The sequence below is a fragment of the Phacochoerus africanus genome, chromosome X (genome assembly GCF_016906955.1).
Source record: "Phacochoerus africanus isolate WHEZ1 chromosome X, ROS_Pafr_v1, whole genome shotgun sequence".
Classification (NCBI taxonomy): Eukaryota; Metazoa; Chordata; class Mammalia; order Artiodactyla; family Suidae; genus Phacochoerus; species Phacochoerus africanus.
In genome coordinates, this window is record NC_062560.1 from 30,668,328 (window position 1) to 30,693,651 (window position 25,324).

General features: G+C 34.8%; 1 protein-coding gene across 6 annotated transcripts in view; it reads right to left on the reverse strand.

Annotated features, from left to right (window-relative positions):
• DMD (dystrophin) overlaps positions 1 to 25,324 on the reverse strand; it is a 2,144,556-nt gene that overhangs the window by 1,326,783 nt on the left and 792,449 nt on the right. For all 6 annotated transcript variants that reach the window (XM_047764837.1, XM_047764839.1, XM_047764840.1 and 3 more), the window contains 4 exons: positions 24,720 to 24,881; positions 8,148 to 8,258; positions 7,578 to 7,751; positions 4,499 to 4,654 (listed from right to left, as the gene is read on the reverse strand). In XM_047764837.1, coding sequence (XP_047620793.1) covers positions 4,499 to 4,654; positions 7,578 to 7,751; positions 8,148 to 8,258; positions 24,720 to 24,881 — 603 coding nt within the window. The remainder of the gene's footprint in view (positions 1 to 4,498; positions 4,655 to 7,577; positions 7,752 to 8,147; positions 8,259 to 24,719; positions 24,882 to 25,324) is intronic.

Here is a 25,324-nt window from a genome sequence, read left to right on the forward strand (position 1 = left end):
GTGGGTTTGTCATATATGGCCTTGATTATGTTGAGGTAGGTTCCCTCTGTGCCCATTTTCTGAAGGGTTTTTATCAGAAATGGGTGTTGGATTTTGTCAAAGGCTTTTTCCATGTCTATTGAGAGGATCATATGTTTTTTTCTTCTTCAGTTTGTTAATGTGGTGTATCATACTGATTGATTTGTGGATATTGAAGAAGCCTTGCATCCCTGGGATAAATACCACTTGATCATGATGTACAATCCTTTTAATGTATTGTTGGATGCAGTTTGCTAGCATTATGTTGAGGATTTTTGTATCTATTTTCATCAGTGAAATTGGCCTATAGTTTTCTTTTTTTGTGGTATCTCTGTCTGGTTTTGGTATCAGGGTGATGGTGGCCTCATAGAATGAGTTTGGGAGTATCCCTTCCTCTGCGATTTTTTTTAGAGTAGTTTCAGAAGGATAGGTGTTGCTCTTCTCTAAATGTTTGATAGAATTCGCCTGTGAAGCCATCTGGTCCTGGACTTTTGTTTGTTGGAAGTTTTTTAAACACAGTTTCAATTTCAGTACTTGTGATGGATCCATTCATCTTTTCTATTTCATCTTGGTTTAGTCTTGGAAGATTGTACTTTTCTGAGAATTTGTCCATTTATTCTTTGTTTTCCATGTTATTGGCGAATAGTTGCATTCATCAGTCTCTTAGGATCCTTTGCATTTCTGTGATGTCCATTGTTACTTCTCCTTTTTCATTTCTAATTTTATTGATTGCAGTCCTCTCTGTTTTTTCTTGATACGTCTGGCTAAGTATTTATCAAATTTGTTGATTTTTTCAAAGAACCAGCTTTTCTTTTCATTGGTCTTTTCTGTGGTTTTCTTCCTTTCTATTTCATTGATTTATGCTCTGGTCTTTATGATTTCTTTCCTTCTGCTAACTTTAGGTCTTGTCTGTTCTCTCTGTAGTTTCTTTAGAGGTAACGTTAGGTTGTTTATTTGAGCTTTTTCTTGTTTTCTGAGGCAGGTTTTTACTGCTATAAGCTTTCCTCTTAGAATGGCTTTTGCTGCATCCCATAGGTTCTGGAGTGTCATCTCTTTGTTGTCATTTACGTCTAGGTAATTTTTAATTTCCTCTTTGATTTCTTCAGTGATCCATTGGTTGTTTAGTAGTGTGTTGTTGAGTCTCCATGTGTTTGTGTTTTTTGCAGGTTTTTTTCTTGTTGATTTCCAGTCATATAGCATTGTGTTTGGAAAAGGTGCTTGATATGATTTCAATTTTCTTAAAGTTACCAAGGTTGGAGATGTAGTCCAGGATGTGATCAATCTTAGAGAATGTTCCATGTGCACTTGAGAAAAATGTGTATTCTGTTGTTTTTGCTTGGAATGTCCTATAAATATCTATTAAGTCCATCTGGTCTAATGCTTCATTCGGGGCCTGTGTTTCCTTATTGATTTTCTGTCTGTATGATCTGTCCATTGTTGTAAGTGGGGTGTTAAAGTCCCCCACTATGATTGTGTTATTGTCAATTTTCCTTTTAAGGTTCTTAGCAGTTGCCTTTTATATTGTGGTGAACCTATGTTGGGTGTGTCGACATTTGAAATTGTTGTATCTTCGAGGATTAATCCTTTGATCATTATGTAATGACCTACCTTGTCCCTTAAAATATTCTTCATTTTAAGTTCTATTTTGTCTGATATGAGTATTGCTACTCCATCTTTCTTTTGATTCACCTTTGTATGGAATATTTTCTTCCATCCTCTCACTTTCAATTTGCATGTGTCCCTAGAAGTGAAATGGGTCTCCTGAAGACAGTGTATATATGGGTCTTCTTTTTGTATGCATTCAGCCAGTCTATGTCTTTTGGTTGGGGTGTTTAGTCCATTAACATTTAAGGTAATTACTGATACATATGTTCTTATTGTCATTTTATTAATTGGTTTGGATTTGTTTTTGTTGTTCTTTTCTCTTCCCTTATTCTCTTGTTCTCTTCTCTTGTGGTTTGATGACTATCTTTAGTGTTGTATCTGAGTAGATTTTTCTTATTTGTTTGTCTATCTATTGTAGATTTTTGGTTTGCAGTTATTCTGAAGTTTTTTGTTTTTTGTTTTTTTGTTTTTGTCTTTTTGCCATTTCTAGGGCTGCTCCTATGTATGTGGAGGTTCCCAGGCTAGGGCGTCTATTTGGAGCTGTAGTCACTGCCCTACACCACAGCCACAGCTGTACGGGATCTGAGCTGCATCTGCAACATACACCACAGCTCACGGCAATGCCGGAACCTCAACCCACTGAGCAAGGCCAGGGTTTGAACCTGCAATCTCATGGTTCCTATTCAAATTCATTAACCACTGAGCCACGATGGGAACTCTCTGCAGTTTTGATATGAGTCTATACATGTAAGAGATTGTTTTAAGTTGTTGATCTCTTAATTGCAACTGCATCTCCAGTGTCCTGCATTTGTACCCACCTGTTCTCATGATTTCTGATTTTGGTGGCATATTGTGTGGGGATGATTTTGTATCTTTACTGTATATATACCTTTACTGGTGAGACTTGTCATTTTGTGGTGTTTGGTTTCTGTTTGCAGCCTTTTCTTTTCTGTCTAGAGAATTCCCTTTAGTATTTGTTGTAAGGCTGGTTTAGTGTTGCTGGATTCTCTCAGCTTTTTCTTATCTGTGAAGCTTTGGATTTCTCCTTCAAATCTGAATTAGAGCCTTGCTGGGTCGAGTAATCTTGGTTGGAGATTTCTTCCCTTTCATCACATTAAGTATATCATGCCACTCCCTTCTGGCCTGCAGAGTTTCTCCTGAAAATCTGCTGATAACCTTATTGGGGTTCCCTTGTATGTTACTTGTTTCTTTTCCCTAGCTGCTTTCAAGATTTTCTCTTTGTCTTTAATTTTGGTCAGTTTGATTAATATGTGTCTCAGTGTATTCCTCCTTGGATTTATTTTATATGGTACTCGTTGTGCTTCCTGGATTTGTGAGTGATTCCTTTCCCATGTTAGGGAAGTTTTTAGCTATTATCTCTTCAAATAGTTTTTCTGTCCCCTTCTCTCTCTTCTCCTTCTGGCACCCCTATAATACAGATGTTGGTGCATTTAACATTATCCCAGAGTTCTCTGAGACTCTCTTCATTTGTTTTCAATCTTTTTTCTCTGTTCTGTTCCACATCCATGATTTCCACTAATCTGTCCTCCACCTCACTTGTTCGTTCTTCTGCCTCCTTTATTCTTCTGTTGGCTGCTTCTTCTGAATTTTTTATTTCAGTTATTGTATTTTGCATCTCTTCTTGTTTATGTTTTATATCTTGTATCTCTTTGCTCAGTGTTTTTGCCTCCAGTTTATTTCCAATGTCTTGCATCATCTTCAGCATCAACCATCTAAAGTCTTTTTCCTGGAGGCTGAGAATCTCCTGATCCCTTAGCTGTTTTTCTGAGGTTTTTTTCTTTCTCCCTCCTCTGAGTTATAGTTCTCTTTTTATGTTTATAGGTTTTTGGTGTGGCGACCTTTTTATAGATAATAGCGTTGTGGCCTCTCTTACTTCTCGTGTCCGCCCCCCTTGTGGCTGAAGTTGATATGGGGGCTTGCTGAAGGCTTCCTGATGGGAGGGGCTGATTCCTGCCCACTGGCAGGTTGAGCTGATTCCTATCCCTCTGGTGGGTGGGGCTTTGTCTCTGAGTGATATTAGAGGCAGCTGTGTGCCTGGGGTGTCTTTAGGCAGCCTGTTTACTGAGGTGCGGGGTTGTGATCCCACTTGGATTGTTGTTTGGCCTGGGGCTTCTCAGTGCTGATGGGTGGGTCCAGATTCTCCCAAAATGGCCACCTCCAGAGAAAGGCATGCTGCTGAATATTCCCAAGGGCTTTGCTTCTAATGTCCTTCCCTCACAACAAGCCACATTCACACCTGTTTTCCCAGGATGTCCTCCAAGAACTGTAGTCAGATTTGACCCAGATTCCTATGGAGACTTTGCTTTGCCCTGGGACTCAGTGCATGAGAAAGTCTGTGTGCACCTTTTAAGAATGGGGTCTCCATTTCCCCAGTCCTGTGGAGCTCCTGTGCACAAGCCCCACTGGCCTTCAATGCCAGATGCTCCAGGGGTTCTTTCTCCCAGTGCCAGATCCCCACATGTAAGAGTTTGATGCAGGGCTCAGAACTCTCACTCCTGTAGGTGAGTCTCTGTCAACCAGTTAGTTTCCAGTCTGTGGGGCTTCCCACCTGGGAGGTATGGGGCTGTTTATATCATGTAATCACCCTTCCTACGTCTTGATGTGGCCTCCTCTTTCTCTTCTGGAGTAGGATATCTGACAAGTATTCTCAATAAGAACTGCACATGGGAATACATCTATCTCTATGTAAGTATGTGTGTGTGTGTATGTGTGTGTGTATCCATGTATCTATCTATAAGGAATAAATATTTAAGATTTTCTAAGATATTAATTGTATGTAATTACTGATGCTCACTTTACAATAAATAAGGAAAGTGGGAAGAAGCCAGAGCTTATGGTTTCAGCACATACTCACCTTTGCTCCCAGCTCATTATAATGTAATTTCAAAGCTGTTACTCTTTCATCAAGCTCCTTAGGGTTTTCTGTTTGCTTCTTCTGTACAATCTGACGTCCAGTTTTGATCACCATCTCCACTTCAGACTTCACCTCACTCAGACTTTTATACAAGTTCTAAGTTAAAACATAAACAAAATAAATGATAACCAGTAGGGTCTATATCACACTATTACTAATAAAAGGAAATAAGGGTAAAGATCACCTGAACTGCTATTCCATGGTTACAGTTTTAATGGAGTATCATTTTTCAGCTGTGATCAATATCCAGTTTTGCATTTTCTGTTGATTTAATGTTTCTTTGTAATTATATGTACACATACAGGCATGTATATTATACAGGTATGCTTACCAAAGAGTACATCATACATATATTTCATTCTTCATTTCAAGTTTATAAAGATCATTTCAAAGAATTATATAATTTCTATTTTAAATGTTACAATTATATAGTTCTAGCTGTGAATTTGGAAAAATTCATTTAGTCATTCACCATGTCTTTACTGAGTGCCTACTTATACCAGACAGTATTTGAGTCACTAGAAAATCAGTGGTGACCAAGCTAGACATGCTCAGCATTCATGGTGTTACATGTTAGTCAGTATGAAACATCTAAAAATCCAGATGATAAATTCAGTATATATTAGATGATATATAAAGAAGGAAGGTAATTTTAAAGTTTAATTAAATTATACAGATTTATTTTCTTAATGGGGCTGATTAAATATAGACTGATATAAAATATTATGTAAAACTCACATGTATATTGCAACTATAAAGAACACATATATTGTTTCACAAAAGTATATTGCCATAACAAATCCTCATGAAACATGTGCCATAGTCTTCCATCATAGTTATTTTTCTTGGAAACATATGTTTGAACGTATGTATGTATATATACATGTATGTATGCATGTACATATGTATATGTATAAATATAGGTATATATACAGGCATATGTAATATTTATGTTATACATTGCTGCATTAAGTTGTTCAATGGTAATTCTAAACAAAAACTACTTATTTTGTTGGTACTAAGAAATAAAGCTGTTAGTAATTGCTGTTTGTGGAGAATTAGGATGGAAATGAGGTTTGTTTTTACTTTTAAGTTTAAAATAAATGTTTAAAACAAAGGTTTTATAAATGCTGAGCAATTATTTTATTATTAAGTCTCCAAACATAATCTATTTCCATCTTAATCCCCTCTTTGATGATTTTTTGATGTTGTTATTCCTTTATTAATAATTGTGAGTTCTTTCTGAACTTTCCAGATTTTTAATCTTCATTTACTTAAATCTTAGGAATTATAAATATATCTGAGTATTTAGAAACATTTAAATCATTAATTGACACACTTTGATTCAACTTCTGAATTTTGGAACTCAAGATACGTCCAAATGATTTACAATTTAAATTGTTTTAAATGTCAATGATTGGCCTCTATGATGAAAGATCATTCAAGTATTGAAATCCATTAACATCATGTCACTCAATAGACAGAAAATATTTATCACTAAGGAAGGGAAATAGTCTATATTTGCATTCATATTGGTAAGACTTTTTTTAACAGAAGAAAAATTTCTTGAGGCAAAGGCCATTATTATAATATATGCAATAGAGATCTTAAATAATGGAAAGATACAGAGTTTTTAAAGAAAAGATATACCTATGGAAGAGCATCTTGAATTCATCCTGACATTTAAACCAGAACCAGAAACAGATTAAGTACCTTGCTCAGTTTCCTCCATAGTGAGTTAGGGCATAGAAACGCCTGGGCTTAGGTAGGGTTTTTTCAGTTCATATTTACTAGTAGAGGTACTATTAGAGATCTGATCCTAAAAGAGGATGAACAACTCTCCTTTTGTGAATATACTTGGCCATGATGAAAATGTACTTGGGTCATTTTGCTTTCAGGTTTTTTTTTTTTTTTTTTTTTTTTTGTAAAACTTGAGATATGTTCCCATGTATTCCTAATGTTATTCATCAAATACCAGCTAATAACTATACACAATTATATTAAAAATTTCTTTTGCAGGTGAGAATATTTACAATCATAATGTCACTCAAGTGCAGCCTATATTATTGAGAAATTTTATTGAACAAAAATTACCTCAAATTTTCACGAAGAAAATTTTTGTTTAAAAGAATGATATTTTCCCATTCATCACGATATAATTTAAATGCACATAAGGGTTTCATTTTCATTTATGCAATGGAGTAGAAGCAGAAACAATACTTAGACACAAAGGACTAAATAGTTAATTTTTTTCCTTTTAATGTTAATGGCACTCAGTGTTTTTTATTTTATATGAATTTCTACCTTGATATTCCATAGTACACATATATTAATAATACTCATATCACTCTAGTAGATGCTGTCATAGTTCAGGTTTATTTTGTCAGAAGAGTCATTTGACTTAGTGAATTTTCAATAATTGCAATAAAGAATGCTGCATGAAATCTCCATAGTGAAGATTACAGGTTAATCATACCTTCCACACCTCTTTATTATGTCTTTGTGGTCTTGCAGCATTTCAGTGAATATTCAGCCCTGATATTTAAAGGAAATATACTCTGAAGTTTGAAGTAAGTGTGCCTGGACTGGAATCTTGCTTTTGCCTTTCACTAACTGTTTGTCTTTAAATTCTTTCATTTAATCTATGGTCTTGAGAATTAAAGGTCACTTATGTGGATCACTGAGCTTCCTTGGCACTCATTTCTACAATGTTTCTTATTACTGTAGGTACTGTTGTTGTTGCTGTCTCCAGACTAATATATTTACTTTCAGGATTTCCTTTTTAAAAATATTTTCAAAATTCTGTAAGAATTAAACAAAGATTATTTCCCTTATATTCTGCACAGTCCTTGGAAAATTACAGACTCAAAAAAGGCATCTATAGAATAGTAGAAGTAGCTACTATTTCAGTAATATTTCTTGTCTCTCAATACACCTGTGTTAATTTTTGTTCTTACATCAAATACTTAATAAGGAAAGTCAAGGGGAATTTAACACATTTGCCATCAGAAATACTTACCACACAATGATTTAACTGTGACTGTACTACTTCCTGTTCAACACTCTTTATTTCCAATGCATGCAAGTGCATCTTCACTTCATCTAAAATCATCTTACTTTCTTGCAGACGCTGCTCAAAATTGGCTGGCTTCTGGAATAATCGAAATTTCATGGAAACATCTTGCAATTTTTTCTGTAAAGACAATGTAAAAAAGTGCCAATTTAATTTTGCCTTCCAAGCAATAACCAGTCATACACTTGTTAATATATTTTCCTTTATTTTGGGAGAGATACAATAATAAAAATAAAAACAAACTAAAGAAATCTTTTTTTTCCATCTGTCCAGCACAAAGAATACATGCTTTGGGGAGAATTCAGTAATTGTTATTAATATGATACTAAATAAAAGATGATTAACCTATTTTATCCTTAAAGTGTACAATTCAAAGTAGTCTATCATTTCTATATCATAGTGTGGTTTTCAAATAATGCCCTTAATTGCAATTTGCTAATAAACAAGTTATCTAATATAGACTATATTTTAATATTTGACTAAAACAAGCTCCTTAGTTAATGCAATAATATTTACCTGTGCCAGTTCAATTTGGGATAGTACCCTTGGGGCAGCTTCCTTTCCCTGGTAATGTTTCTTCATTTCTTCTAAGCTGATCTCATGACTTGTCAAATCAGATTGAATTTTCTGTTGGGAGGACAGCATTTTAAGTCACCATGCTTTGCAAGTTATTGCAAAGAACAACTCACTTTCCAAGAAAATGGAATGCAGGAAATCTCTCAAAACATTATTACAAAGTAGCATTTTTCAAAATTAAAATAATTTTTTTTTTTTTTACTTAGTGAAACTACCAAAAAATGAAATGACTTATCTCCTATTGGGATTATTAATAAGATAAATTATCCTTTTGAGTCAGTGATAATAAACAGCTATTTCAGACATCAATGTCAGTAGGAAGTATCTATTTATATCTAGTACATAAAACTGTTATTCTTTTATCTTTGAATTTACACTCAAAGCTGACCAAAAACAGATGTTAACCTTTATTTAACATTTAATATATAAGCCGGAGTTCCCGTCGTGGTGCAGTGGTTGACGAATCCGACTAGGAACCATGAGGTTGCGGGTTCAATCCCTGACCTTGCTCAGTGGGTTAAGGATCCAGCATTTCTGTGAGCTGTGGTTTAGGTGGCAGACGCAGCTCGGATCCTGTGCTGCTGTGGCTGTGGTGTAGGCTGGTGGCTACAGCTCCGATTAGACCCCTCCATATGCCGTGAAAGCAGCCCAAGAAATGGCAAAAAAAACCAAAAAAACAAAAAAACAAAACAAAAAAAAACCTAACTGTGAAAACAGTCAGACATAATGAGGAAGTTGCACTTGGACAATATTCCTTAATAGTGATTTTTATTCAGAAATTCCTTGCCTTATTTCAGTCAAATTTCAGAGAAACTATGGACATAGGAAAGGAAAGCTAATGCCTCAAATGGCCTTGCTTTTTGTCTGATACACACTTAATGGCTTCCTGAAGAGACTAATTTGTAAACTTTAAAGAACTATAAACTATTTCCATATTTTCTATAATGAGTTAAGACATTTTGATCCAGTTCTATTTAAAACTATGTCTGATTTGACTTATACATTTCCTTTTTTTTGTTGTTGTTGTTGTTCTTTTTTACTTTTCTAGGGCTACACCAGCAGTATATGGAGATTCCCAGGCTAGGGGTCTCATCAGAGCTATAGCCTCCAGCCTGCACCAGAGCCACAGCAACGCAGGATCCGAGCCGTGTCTGCGACCTACACCACAGCTCATGGTAACGCCGGATCCTTAACCCACTGAGCAAGGCCAGGGATCAAACCGGCAACCTCATTGTTCCTAGTTGGATTTGTTAACCACTGAGCAACGATGGGAACTCTGGCTTATATATTTCTGAGCCAGTTACAGGAGTGGGTCAAACCCTGAATAGTACAAAGACCAAAAGTATAAGTTAATTCATTTCTTTCTACAAGATCCAACAAAAATCAGCTACTGGTCAAATTATTCTAGTTTAAAATCCAGCCTCTGGGAGTTCCTGTTGTAGCTCAGCAGTTAACGAACCCTACTAGCATCCATGAGGATGCAGGTTCAATCTCTGGCCTCGCTCAGTGTGTTAAGGATCCTGCATTGCTGTGGCTGTGGTGTAAGTTGGCAGCTACAGCTCTGATTGGATCCCTAGCCTGGGAACCTCCAAATGCCATGGGTACATCCCTAAAAAACAAAATGACAAAAAAACAATTCAGCCACTGTCATACTATCATAAATAAGATAGAGAAGAAGAAATTGATTAACTTATACCATAGGGTCCATAAATTTTTCATACAAAACAATTTGTATAATGCATATTAGCATAACCTAATTTATACCAACTGGAATCAATTCTGGTACATATTATTAGAAAATAACATTAGTTTGCCTAGCAGTTAATCAGAGAGAACTACATCCCTGAAATGAGTAATGAGAATTATCCCAATAAAATAGGTTAAGTGGTAAAGGATTTAGTTAGAATATAAGGTTATAAATGCAAGATATACCTTAACATTATTCCTTAGCAGATTGATCCTAGCAATTATAAAGGCAAAGTAATTTTGAACTATTTAAGTAATAAGAATTCTGTTTTAAAATTGGAGTTCCTGTCGTGGCTCTGTGTTTAACAAACCTGACTAATATCCATGAGAACGCAGGTTCGATCCCTGGCCTTTCTCAGTGGGTTAAGTATCCAGCATCGCTATGAGCTTTGGTGTAAGTCACAGGCAGGGCTTGTATCCTGCATTGCTGTGGCTGCAGCAAAAGCTGGCATCTGCAGCTCCAATTGGACCTCTATCTTGGGAACCTCCACATGCCATGGATGTGGTCTTAAATAGACAAAAGACAATAAAATAATATAAAGAAGAGCAAAGACTCATGCAAATCCATAGTGGTTTTTAATATAGCATCTTCAGTGGTTGAATTACTACACTGAATAAGAAATATGGACCTATTTTCCAGGAACCATAGAATTTGGGGGTTAGGAATCCTAATAAGTGCATAACACATTTCATACACAGAGAAATACTAAATAATCTACAAAACTTAAAAGGAATATACACAGTAGAGTAACACTAAGCTGGAGTTAACAGATGTCATAGGAAAGGTAATGTTAAAGTAGAACTCTGAATAATTTGCAGGCACTGTTGGGAATACCAGAGGCTTCAGGGACTTTATGGTCATGACTTCTCAGGAGAAAAATGCTCAGTCCCCTCAAAATGTCATGTGTGTCAACAACAACCATGTCTCTGCCACATAACCCTGGCCACATCCAAGTCATCGATAATTAGAACATAAACAATGCTAGTGCCCAGGTAGGTCCACCAGATTCCCTTTCAGAACTGACAGAAGAAAGTCTGCTCAAGCTCTGTGGGTGCTTGGAACACGTATGCTAGGAGATATGCTTATGAAGTTCTTACACTGCACTTTCAATTTAGGGATAGCCAAAGTCTATAAACAGATAAATAAGAAAGAGATGCATAATAGGAGAGGTAGAATCAAAAACACTGATGGCTTTCCATCATAGGCTGAAGTATATATCATTTGCCAAAGATGGTTGCAACAGTGACCATACCACATGCTCCTCTTACCTATTCCAATGAAAAGGTAGAGTTTATTTCTTCACCTCTTTAAATTTAGATCAGCCCTATGACTCCCTTGAGCAAAAGAAAAGAGGAAGAGTAATCTTCTGCAATTTATAGGAAAAGTCCTAAACTGGCCTAGCAGCTTCTACTTCCGCCTTTTGGAACACTCACTCTTAGGATTCTCCCTCTTGGAACCAATCTGACATGCTCTGAAATGCCTAAGGCACATAGAGAAGCTGGGGATAAATGTTTCAGCTCATCTGAAACAATGCCAGGTGAGCTTTCAGCTCTCACAGTGATTATCAACGGCTAGACATGAGTGAGCCATCTTGGATGTCCAGCCCATTTTATTTTACAAGTCACTGTACTACTGGCTAACTAATGACCATAATTATATAAGAGACCCCAAGAGAGAACCATTCAGCTGCTCCTTCTGAACCCACAAAACCATTAGAGAAAATGATCCTTTGCTATAACATTTGCCCCAACTCAGAGCCATTCAGTCTTGTGAACTTGATGAGTCAAAACTTTATTCTTATTCTTGGTTTCCATGACACAGCCCTGTGCCCTTATGATCAACTCCCTTCCCTCATTTTTGTTTTTGCTTTAGTTAATTCAATTTTGTTACTTGTACCTAAGCATCCTAAATAGTATATTGGATATGCAAATAAGTAGAAGTTTTCAAAACAAAAGCATTCTTGAATGAGGGAAAACAAGATATGGACAGGGAACTAGACAGCACAAAAAGTTTGGGAGAAATGAAATAATGCATAGATACTTAATGCACATCTGCAGAAATACAGCTATAAATGTAGGTATAAATGAGGTATTAAGTAATCTCATATCCTAAACGAAAAGTTTCCAGTATTTTTAAAGTTTAAATTCTAAAAGTGATCAGAATCATACATAATAGTTTTACTGCTCATACTTAATCTAATAATTAAGAAAGTTCATAATGAGATAATGTTTCTAAAATTCAGTAATACTTTGGTATGAATTTGTATTTTATTAATCACCATATATAGCTACATAGAGGTGTGTGTGCATTTTTTTCAAAAGAACAGTGTGCACTTGTAGAAATGATATATATTTGAGTGTATTCAAACATTAGAGGGAAGTAGAAAGGGAAGCTCAAGAGAGAACCACAGAGAATAGAGAAATTTAAGGGATGAGACAAAGGAAAACACCAAAGGAAGATAAGGAATAGTCTATAAGAAAGAGAAGAGGAACAACCAGAAAAGAGAGAGGGTATCACAGAAACAAGTAATGTGAGAGTCTTAAAAATGATGGAGATGTCAACCACATTAAATTTTGACAAAGCTTAAATAAGTACTAATAAGGGAGTATTAGCTGTTCAATGAGCACTGCATCTAGAACAGTCAGTGGATGGTGAGAGCAGAAATTAACTTTTCAAGGGCTGAAGCTTGATTAAGGACAAGGAAGTATCCTTATAAAAGTAGTGTAAATCATTTTAAAGATTTTGTCTCTCCATCTGATAAAATGTAAGTCAAAGAGAAGTGAACATGTACTAAGGCCCTGTGAAAGGAGGCAATGGATAAAGCATAAAAACAAACACAACAACAACAACAACAACAAAAACATGTAAGAAGGTAATTGATGAGAAAATCCCTGAGGGAACAAGAGGAAATAGAGTGAAAGGCAAAGATCAATCATCAATGGAAAATATTGACAGGCAGAGAGGTGCCACTTTTTCAAAAGCCAAAGTAAGACATAAAGATCATTTTTTTTCTTTGTCTTTTTGTATTTTTAGAGCTGCACCCACAGCATATGGAGGTTCCCAGGCTAGGGGTCCAATCAGAGCTATATGCCAGAGCCACAGCAATGCCAGATCCGAGCTGCATGTGTGGCCTACACCACAGCTCACAGCAACACCGGATCCTGAACCCACTGAGCAAAGCCAGGGACTGAACCCACATCCTCGTGGATGTTGGTCGGGTTCATTAACCACTGGGCCATAACAGGAACTCCATAAAGATCATTTTAGACGTAGAGAGGCAGGAAATGGAATGCCTTCTACCTGGTGCTCTCTGGGAATCAGAATAGTGCTAAGAAAAACCTAGATTTAAATCTCAGGGCTCTGGCTTTCCATCTAAGCAAAGCACCAAACTTTTCTGAGCCTCATTTTTCTCATCTCTAAGCTGAGGGTGATAATGACAAGCCAGCAAAGACTCTATCATAATTTGTAGGCAGAGTATCTAGGGAAATTCCATGTCTGTAGCAATAAATACATTCAATGTCCTTTAAACAACTATACTGACTCTTATATTATGATTTAAAAATAAAAGTATGCTTTAATGGGACATTCATGAGAAAAAGATATTTAATCTTATTTGTATAGTAATACTGTTTAGCTTATCAATTCAACTCAATAAGGAAATTCTGTACCTACTAAGGAACCTCTATTCTATATAGTGAGAACAAAACCATTGATTCTGTCCTTAAATAACTTTTTTTCGAGGGAGACAGATCACAGAGATATAAGTAAATTACAAAGAATAAATAAGTTAATGTAATAGAAAAATTATTCTATGCCATAAAAGACAAAGAAATATTCATTTCTGCTATGGAATCTGATTACAATTTTATGAAATTACATATTTTAAGTCCCATATGGCTGATAAGGGGGTTTTAGAGGGATAGATAAGATAATAAGAACATGGGATCTCATTCCAGGTTGTGAGAACCATGTTAGCAAAGACTGAGTTTTGAGTGTGCCGAGTGTATACACTTAGTATTGTGAAAGGAGAAACTGGATGTGGGTAGAGTGAAAATTACTATCCAGAGGAGGGATTAATCTGAAGTCATGTTTCAGGGCTGATTACTTGCAAAGAAAATTCTTCTATAACAGCATTTAATTTTCAATTTGTAACTTGTATAGTTTTGTTTGTTCATTTGTTTGTTTTCCTTAAAGACTGCCCCATTTGACGTTACCACTCAAGGCAAGGCATTACAAAACAAAACCAAGATAATTTAAGTGATCACTGAAACACATGTCTTCTGATGATAAATTCCGTATTTTTCCAAATGAGACATACTGTTATCATGACTCATAAACAACAGGAAAAATGACCTACAAACACACTACTGAAACTCAACTTTTATCTGTCACCAGGGGATATGAAGGACCATGTAACACATGAAAGAAAAGTTGGACACTCTGGGCTTTGAAGTGTTCATATATATATCAAGCAGTTAGAGAGACTCTTGAGAGGATGAATTTCTGTACTCTTAGAAAAGTTACCACTAATAAAATCATTTAAACTAAAAAAATGTGGATGAATATCATATAAAACTGAGATTCTATAATAATCTATAGGCAGCATTTCTAGAAAAATTCTCATATCTGTAGTATTGTTCACATAGTACTAGAAATCAAAATTTCTTTATAAATTAAGTAGATTATGCATGAAAAGAGCCCAATGGCTACAAATATATTTTGTAAATTAAGCATCAACATGTGTCTGTACTACACAATGTCTCAGAATATTTTATATATTAATATGCACTGTGATATCAAAGGAGGATAGAGTTCTTTGCTCAAATTACCCTTTTGCTTTTTTTGGCACAGCATATCACACGAGTATATTTGGGAGAAGCTACCCCATATGCTTAATATTATTAGTGATAATTCAATTCATTATTAAAATTATAAGATAAAATGTATATATATTTCCAATTGATACTATTTGGGAAAGATGTATAATGTGCATCACACTTATATTTAACTAGGACCTTTAAAAATTAATTCCACAAGTCTTAACCTTCAACAGATGATTAATTTTTAGGTTTTACTTTGGGCATCTTTTACCACCTACTTTATTTAACCCCATCAGATTATTATTCTGGAACAACATAATTTCAAAATGCTTATCACTTTATGGCAGGCTTATTATGAAATAGGTTAATGACTTCTTTAAATAACACAGTATTATGGAAACTTCCAGGCAAAATAGACAATACGCTATTTAAAAATTCCTTTTAAAAAACAAACATTAATATATAGAATGACTATATGAAATAGCAATCCCGCTCTTGGGCATATATCCAGACAAAACTTTCCTTGAAAAACACACACGCACCTGCATGTTCATTGCAGCACTATTCACAATAGTCAAGACATGGAAACAACCCAAATGTCCATCAACAGATGATTGGATTAGGAAGATGTGGAAGATATACACAATGGAATACTACTCAGCCATAAAAAGAATAAAATAATGCCATTTGAAGCAACATGGATGGACTAGAGACTCTCATACTGAGTGAAGTATGTCAGAAAAAGAAAGACATACCATATGCTATCACTCATATCTGGAATCTAATATACACACAAATGAACCTTTCCACAGAAAAGAAAATCATGGACTTGGACAACAGTCTTGTGGTTGCCAATGGGGGAGGGGGAGGGAGTGGGATGGATAGGGAGTCTGTGGTTATTAGATGCAAACTATTGCATTTGGAGTAGGTAAGAAATGACATCCTGCTTGTATAGCACAGGGAACTATATCTAGGCACTTGTGATGGAACATGACAGAGGATAATGTGAAGAAAAGAATGTATATATATGTGTGACTGGGTCACTTTGCTGTACAATAGAAATTGGTGGAACACTATCAAACAACTATAATGGAAAAAATAAAAATCATTATTAAAAGAAAATAATAACATTTAAAAAAATTAGGAATTCCCTAGTGGCTCAGCAGATTAAAGACCTGGTGTTGCCAGTTGCTGTGGCTCGAGTTTGGTTCTTGGCCTGGGGACTTCTGTATGCTGTGGGCACAGCCAAAGAAAAAAAATTTTTTTGTAATGTAGAAGAAAACATTTGGAACAGAATATTTCAACCAAAAAATAAAGATCTCCATAGTCGGCTACTAGATTTGTAAGATCTGTAGTAATTTCAAATAGAAGCAAAATGAAAGGAAGTAGCAAATGAGAGCTACTGATTCAGAACACCTATGTATATTCTTAAAGGAGTTCTAAATACAATACTTCTCAGGATCACAGGATTTTTTTCATAAAAGTGAAATAACATAAAGTAAATTACATCATCATGCCATTACCAAAAAAAAGACATTTGACAATACAGTATTACATTCATAAATAGCATTATATATTGAAAGTAGGAAACAACAATGGAAATGAAATAACCATTTTTCTATTTAAGATGGTAAAGGGCAAATTATAAAACTAAAAATCAATCAAATATTAATGACATATCCAATATAGCACTTTACAATTACCTGAGAACACAGTAGGGCTATTTATCATGATTTACTTCATCAGAGCACTCTCATATGTGAAATTAAATACAGAAAAAGGCAAGCAAAGTTGAGCTGTAACTGTCCAACGTATTTAATGGAATAAAGGAAACTATATCAAATAATTATTAAAGTTTTTTCTGATGTCATATAAATAAAATGACTCCAAAGAAAATTAAAATACTTCAGAAAGAAAAAATAATAATTAGAAGATATCATCTTAGAATTATGAATGGTAGTTCTATATATAGTTTTCTAAGCTATCTCTAAACTGTTCTCCATAGTGGTTGTACCAGTTTACATTCCCACCAGCAGTGCAGGAGGGTCCCCTTTTCTCCACACCTCCCCCAACACTTGTTATTTGTGGACTTATGAATGATGGCCATTCTGACTGGTGTGAGGTGGTATCTCATGGAAGTTTTAATGTGCATTTCTCTAATAATCAGGGATGTTGAGCCTTTTTTCATGTGCTTGTTGGCCATCTGTGCATCTTCCTTGGAGAATGGTCTATTCAGGTCTTTTGCTCATTTTTCAATTGGGTTGTTGGCTTTTTTGCTGTTGAGTTATATGAGTTGCTTGTATATCCTAGAGATTAAGCCCTTGTCCACTGCATCATTTGAAACTATTTTCTCCCATTCCGTAAGTTGTCTTTTTGTTTTCTTTGTGGTTTCCTTTGCTGTGCCAAAAGCTTGTCAGTTTCATTAGGCCCCATGGGTTTATTTTTGCTTTTATTTCTGTTGTCTTGGGAGACTGACCTGACAAAATATTCATGAGGTTGCTGTCAGAGAATGCTTTGCCTATGTTCTCTTCCAGGAGTTTGATGGTGTGTTGTCTTATATTTAGGTCTTTCAGCCATTTTGAGTTTATTTTTGTGCATGGTGTGAGGGTGTGTTCTAGTTTCATTGCTTTGCATGCAGCTGTCCAGGTTTCCCAGCAATGCTTGCTGAAAAGACTTTCTTTTTCCCATGTTATGTTGTTGCCTCCCTTGTCAAAGATTAATTGACCGTAAGTGTCTGGGTTTGTTTCCGGGTTCTCTATTCTGTTCCATTGGTCTGTCTGTCTGTTTTGGTACCAGTACCACATTGTCTTATAGAACTACCATATGACGTAGCAATTCCACTCTTGGGTATATATCCAGACAAAACTTTCCTTAGAAAAGACACAACTACCCACATGTTCATTGCAGCACTATTCACAATAGCCACTACATGGAAATGACCCAAATGCCCATTGACAGATGATTGGATTAGGAAGATGTGGTATATATACACAATGGAATACTACTCAGCCATAAAAAAGAACAAAATAATGCCATTTGCAGCAACATGGATGGAACTAGAGACTCTCATCCTGAGTGAAGTAAGTCAGAAAGAGAAAGACAAATACCATATGATATCACTTACATCTGGAATCTAATATAAGGCACAAATGAACCTTTACACAGAAACGAAAGTCATGGGCTTGGCGAATAGACCTGTGGTTGCAAAGCGGGAGGGGGAGGGGGAGGGATGGGGTGTTTGGGGTTAATAGATACAGACTATTCCCTTTGGAATGGATTATCAATGAGATCCCGCTGTGTAGTACTGGGAATTATGTCTAGTCACTTATGATGGAGCATAATAGTGTGAGAAAAAAGAATGAATACATGTATGTATAACTGGGTCACCATGCTGTACAGTAGAAAATTTATAGAACACTGTAAAACCAGGTATAATGGAAAAAAATAAAAATTATTATATAAAAAAGGACTATGAATGATATGCAAAGCCAGGTATATGGAATGATTGGCCAATGGAGACCTGCTGTATAGCACAGAGAACTCTACCCAATATTCTGTGATCATCTATGTGGGAAAAGTATCTGAGAGAGAATGGATATTTGTATGTGTATCGCTGGGTCACTTTTTTATACAGTAGAAATTATCACAACCTTGTAAAATAACTATGCTTTTTTAAAAAAAGACTATGAATGGAGGAATTTAACACTGTTAGATTTGAAATTTTTAAATGGATAACAATTTTGATGTTGCATCCTCCAGGAGGTTTTAAATGATCACATATATAATATACACTTGCAAAATTAAATGAAGAAAGGGTATTAAAGTATCTTGGAAAATCTGTACTGTTAAAACAGTGGGAACATGAAAAAAATGTATTCTTTCCTCTTTTGCAACTCTCACTTGTAATTATTTCCCATGCTATTCAACATGTCAAAATAACAATAATAGCTATTCAAACTGGGGAGTAATCAGTTTTATATAGTAATACTCAGAGGCAGCATTTCAATGTTAAAACAAATTTTAAATTAATTGCATTTAATTAAATGCCACCATACCTCTATTACTAGGTAAAAAGAAAATATTTATGCTATGGTTGTGCGGAGTTTAATATTAGAACCCTGTAATAGGTCTCTATTTTCTTGTTCTGTGGTTAAATTTTAACCTCATTATTACATAAATCCTGAATGAATTCTCCTACACAGATTTATACTGTCTAATTCATAAATCAGTGAAGTCGATTATAAAGTTAGACTCTTCTGAGTCATTTGGCAATCAAATATGCCTATTTACACTATAAAGGTGTTTTTTTTATTCCAGAATGAAATCATAAGCTTAATATGATAGACCAAAATCTGCATTTGTCTTTATTTTTAAGCCATTGATTTTCGACAGTTAGGAAAGTTTACTTTTAAATATGGCCAAATATATTTCAAGTAAATTGGAAGATTTAGCTTCAATAAACACAGGAGGATATCAATTATGAATTAGTTGGATGTGCAGCTAATGCAATCATCTTAAATTAACAGCTTTCTTTAGTTAAGAAAAAATCCTTTGTCTATTGATTGATACTAAGTTTTAACCACATTGTTAATGGGATGGAAAAAGAGATAGAAGGAAGAAATCTAGTCTGTAGTGAACCTCAAATACCCATAAATTGAAGCTTGATGAACAAAACATAAGAGCATATTTTTGTGCTGATTATGAGGTCCTCTCCTTTGATGATAATTTGTTTCCTAAATTGTTTTACTTTTTCCCCTCTACTCATAAACTTATATCTGCTATATTGGACATGAGGGCATAGAAGAAGGGATCAGGAATCTGCAGGACAAAACAAATAGAACAGTTTGGATATGAGATCACTGTTAGGCAACCCCACTGTTTCTTGTGGTAATCTAAGGATCAGTGTATGTTCTCCTCTATAAAACGTACATCATCAACATATAATGATAAGGGGCACTTCAAGATATATGCATGTTAGAACATTCTTATATACTGGAGACACAAAGTACAGACTGAAGTATCTGTGTAATTTTAGGAATTACAGGCATTTAAGTGGCTCTTTAGACATAGTTATTATGGCTCCAACAATTATTTAGAGGCATATCAAAGCTATTTGGCACATTAACATATGTGGAATTTGAAAAAAAGAAAATAAGAAAAATAAGCCAAGATAATCTTCAAATATCCATATCTAAATTCTATTTATCTAAATTAATTTGTTCATGCAGGAGATATCAGTTATGTTTTCTGTCTTCACTATATTTCCCATAAGATTTAGGAAATAATCAAAATAGGAGAGCCAGAAATCAAAGTCTAATTTCCACCCCAACTCCCTCCCTCTCATTGAAATCTTGACATAGCCATAGGTGCGAAGTGTGGTGTAGGGGAAAAAACCAGACGAGCTACTCAGCCATTACCAGTAATGAACTATCCAAACTTCTCAACTTTGCTACATGTTAGAATAACTGGGGGGCAGGGGTCCTCCAAAATTCTGATTACTGAGTCTAACCAGAGATTATGATATGACTATCCTGGGTTACAAAGCTGGGTACTCGGATTTTTGCCTCCCTACCTTAGGTGATAAAACTAAATCTCTGTATTATCTAGGGCATGCCTATTATGATCCGATTTAGAGGGTTGGTTGAAAAAACTGCGCATGCTAAAATTTTGGCCCCTAATCTAGAATCATACTTTATATCACACATAAAGTATAATTCATTTTTGTAAGAAACATGGCCTCAATTCTTCTTATTTCAATGGCATTCTTTGAAACAATTCATTTTTTTTTCTTTTTTTCTTTTTACTGCTGCCCTTGCAGCATATGGAAGTTCCAGAGCTAGAGGTCAAATCAGAATTGCAGATTCAGGCCTATGCAACAGCCATGGCAACACCAGATCTGAGCCACACCTGTGACCTATGCTACAGCTTGTGGCAATGCCAGATACTTAACACACTGAACGAGGTCAGGGAACAAACCTCCATCCTCATAGAGACTACATTGGGTCCTTAACCCACTGAGCCGCAATAGGAACTCTGAAACAATTCAAAAATTATATATTTTTGGCATTGCCCAAATAGAGAATTGCTTGATAAAACAAATATATTTAACTTTACGACTAATCTTGGAAAGACAATGGAAATGCTGACTGAATGCTCTTGAAGTAATTAGGATTAATTTAGGCAAGATATAATTTATACACTAAAGAGTTGATCTAAACAACATAAAATCACAAAGATGAACTGTGTTTGGAGGAAGGTGAAATTAAATTTGAATTTGTGTTCCCCGTAATTATTTTTTACCAACTATTTTTAAAAATTATAAATTACATTAGCAAAATTTACAAAATAACCCCCAAAATAATCCAGATTTTGATATTTTAACTTTAGAGGGATTAAAATACTTTTTTAAATTGTAGAGAACATTTTCGTCTAAAGTGAAAGAAATTCAAGTATGCAGCAGTATGTGACATTCCAGTAAAATCTAAATTATTGAAAAAACCACCTAAATATAAATTATTAAAAAAAAAGAATGTTTCACAACATTCTTTCATAAAATTAAGGAGTAAACAATTCTATTCATGCTGTGTGTTTCTCGCAGTTATACAATTTAATGATTTTATTTTGTAAAGTTGTTTCGAAGAAACACTCAGTTTTTAAAATTTTAATCATATTATTTTTGAAATATGTCTTAAATTTCTGATTTGTACATCTAGAAGCTAAATGTTTATATCTAGGAGAGCTTTTCCTATTTGCTTTATTCTGTTTATATCAATAAGATGTCATCTTGATTATGTACTTTAATAAAAAACATTTCTTAGAGTTCCTGTGGTGGCATAGTGGGTTAAAGATCTGCATTGTCTCTGGTGGCGTGGGTTTGATTTTCTGCCTGGTGCAGTGGGGTAAGGATCCAGCACTGCTGCAGCTGTGGCATAGGCTGCAACTCCAGCTCAGATTTGGTCCCTGGCCCGGGAACTTCCATATACTGCAGACGTGGCTGAAGAAAAAAAAAAAATTGGTTTGGTTAAGCGTTATTTTTTAAAATAAAAGACTCGGGTCAACATATGCTCTGACATCCTAGCAGCATGCAGCTTCATAGTCTAAAAGGTTAAATCTTACACCTGTAAGTTCATGCCATCTCATGTTATTAAAGAGAAAAGAAAACTACTTTTTATCTCATTAGAATCAGAATGGCCAGTTTGTTCATCGTGACTGATAACTAGTCAATTAATAGTCAGAGGCAGTGGGAAGCTTATTTGATCCTATAGTTATAAATGAAAATAAAATGCAGGGAAGTACCTTGATCTACATGTACTTCTATATACAATAAGAGTATACCTGTCAAAATGTTATGCACATTGCCAATATTTCCTTAATACTGATTTTTTTTTACATGTACTGAGACTCTCAAACAATCTTAAACAGCAGAAAAAGGAAGACTCGCTTAACAGATCTAAATTTAGTAGTTAAACTATGAGTGCACCACACGGTGGAGGCAAACAACCACAAATCTATGCGGCCAATATGTGACAGAAGATCAGAGCACAAATAAAGACAACCAAATACGGTGTCACCATTCATTTTGTCCTGTTTCTTGGTGACATATTAAAACAAGTACTTGCTTTCTGAAAAGGGAAAGCTAAGCTCACAAGTCTTTTAATTAGCAATGAACTTTTCTGCAAATTTACAGAAACACATTATATATAAATTTTACTTTATACAAAGCATTCAATTCAGCCCTCATTATATATATTTAGAAAAGTGGCCATTTTGGTGGTATTCTTATTAAGGTCTTTGTCTGATACACTGTGCTTAAGTTCTTACTTCACAGATAATCCTTTTACTCTCAAATTGTTTCTTTCAAGGGAGATCCAAATTGAGCTTCAGGAAAGGTAACACTTGAAGTAAATATGAGTACTTGATAACTCTGCCCCAGAAAACAATTCACTTAGCTGTCATCTTAAGTAAGGTCTTGGAGAAGAATGTTTTAGTAGGCTTTGGGTGGCTTGCATTTTCCAGTATTATATACACCACTTGGGAAATTCAAAGTCAAGAATTATCTTGAAAATTCAGGTGCAACCATAAATGTAGGGAAAATGGGTTTGAGCTTGTTAGTACTCTAAAATATCTTTTCTCATGTAGATTTAAACTTTTTTGATGTACCTGTGAATTGTCATTTGCAAGTATTGTGAACCACTATAATTAATATTTTTACACTTTTTGAGAAAACCAAATAAAAACTTTATATTATTAAAAACTAGTAATTTATACTCATGTCTGTAGAATCATGTATTCATACCTAAACTTAAAAAACACTCAGGTTCAACAACTTTTTCAACTAAACAAGATTTTTTCTAAAATTTCCCATTTTTTCTAATAAGAGCTTTCACCAATCTCAAATTTGCTACTGATAGTTTAATTCTACCAGCCTCAAAAAGTAACTCTATATACTTTATAGGCCTAATTTTAATATTTAATATTTATACTATTCAAATTTTTCCTTAATTATATTCAGAAATTTATGAGCACTCTTTAATCCAACATTTCTCTAAATTCATTTCACTGAATTAAAAAAATATGCAGTTCTACTCTGCCTTTAGTTTATTATCACGTACTTCTCAATTCAGTAAAAATTTCTCAGTCCTATCATTTTCCTTAAGATTGCCTAAAAAGTTTTGTATGCGACTCAAATTGGAACAGTATGTAAGTTCGAAGAAATATATCTATCAAGGAGGTTACATATTGCCCCAGTGACAAACTATTATGAGGGTTTTATTATCACAACTTCCCCCAAGCTTCACTTTTTTCACCTGCTATTATAATAGGCAGTAAGGAACCCCTCCACCTGAGACTTTCTAAGCCTCTCAAAACTATCTGTACTCTGTCCCATATTCTCAAGGATTTTCTTGGTCAACTTTAGACAATAAGGTAAAAAAAAAAAAAGATCTACTCTGTACACTGATGCTTTGGGCACCAATTTAACTGTGATTCACTGCAGTGTAATTATATCATAACCATAATTTATAAATCCAGTATTCTACCCCCAAACTTATTTTGAAGTGAAAACATACCAGTATCTCCACCAATTAGTGGGGAGAGGGTCTTGGGAATGGACAGATAACCTTCTAACATCCCTCACATCATAGCACATGGTCCGTTATTCTTGGGTACTGGGTTCATAATATGTACATAAGTTTGAAAAGTAGCTATATTATGTTACTATCAGAAAATCCTAAAGACATTTAAATAAATAATACTCATGATATTTTACATACATGAAAATATTATTTAAAAACAGAAATACGGCATTACTTCCCAAGGTGAAAGTTAATTTAGATATTGCCTAAATTTACTCAGTATAAAGTTGACTTTATTTTCATTACTAATTTAACTCTCATTCTAGAAAAATTAGTTTTAATACATTTCATAATTCAGATTGTATAGTGTTGAATGTGTATGTATGTGAGTAAGTATGAGTATAGATGACATTAGTAATAAAATGCAAATTGATACCTCAAATTTCTTATTAGCTACTTGCAACATATTCAATAGAGAATACAGGTCATATGAATTCTGATTCCAAGATAACAACAAAGGTTAACTTGATAATAAAATTGTTGAGGCTACATTTTAAATAGTACCACCAAAGATAATTTCTTTACAATTTTCCCTTTAGTTTATGTATAGCTTGAAAATATTGGTAAACATTAGACTTCAGTGTGATACTGCCCCTGTCTTTTAAGCATCTTGGTATCAAATCTCTCTATTACATACATCGAAAAATAAATCTTGAGATCATTTTTTTCCCCTTACCTCCAAATAGTGAAGTCAATCAATCAAATAACCCTCTTTGCAACTAGGCAAATATATTTTCAGTTAGAAATTCGGCAATGTCTTATTCAGATCATAAACACAAAAGAAAAGATGTGCATTCCAGGTTCTACTTGCCTGGGCTTCCTGAGGCATTTGAGCTGCATCTACTTTGTCAGCAATATAAACTGCCAACTGGTGGTCAATGGATGAGAGGGAATCCTGAATTAAGTGTAAGGATTTTTCGATCTCCTGCGCAGACTGGATACTTTGTTCAAGCAACTTTTGTCTCCTCACGGCCTAAACAAGAAAAAATAAAAATGAATCAGTTCAATGTTTACTGTTGATGTTTTTTCTGCAATCCTGCCACAAAATAAATGAAGATTCTAGATGCTTCTCCAATCACCTTTTTGTAGGATAGATTTCGCAGCTTCCTGACACTCATTAAGCTCTACTTAGAAAAATGAAAATAAGAATAAGAAAAAAGAATTAGCACAGAGAACGGCAGGGTCAGGACTGTCTGCAGGACAGAACCACAGTATTACGCACATCAAGGAAAAAAATCTGGAAAAAACATTAGTGAAATCATCTCTGTCGTTGCAATCTGTTGTTCTAGGGCCGAACGTTCCTCCTGATCTCATTATATAGTTCAAGAGATTTGGTTTACTTAGAATAGGGTCATCGTCATCACAATCCAATTCAAGATAGATAATCTACTTCCACCAGTCAGACACATATACAGT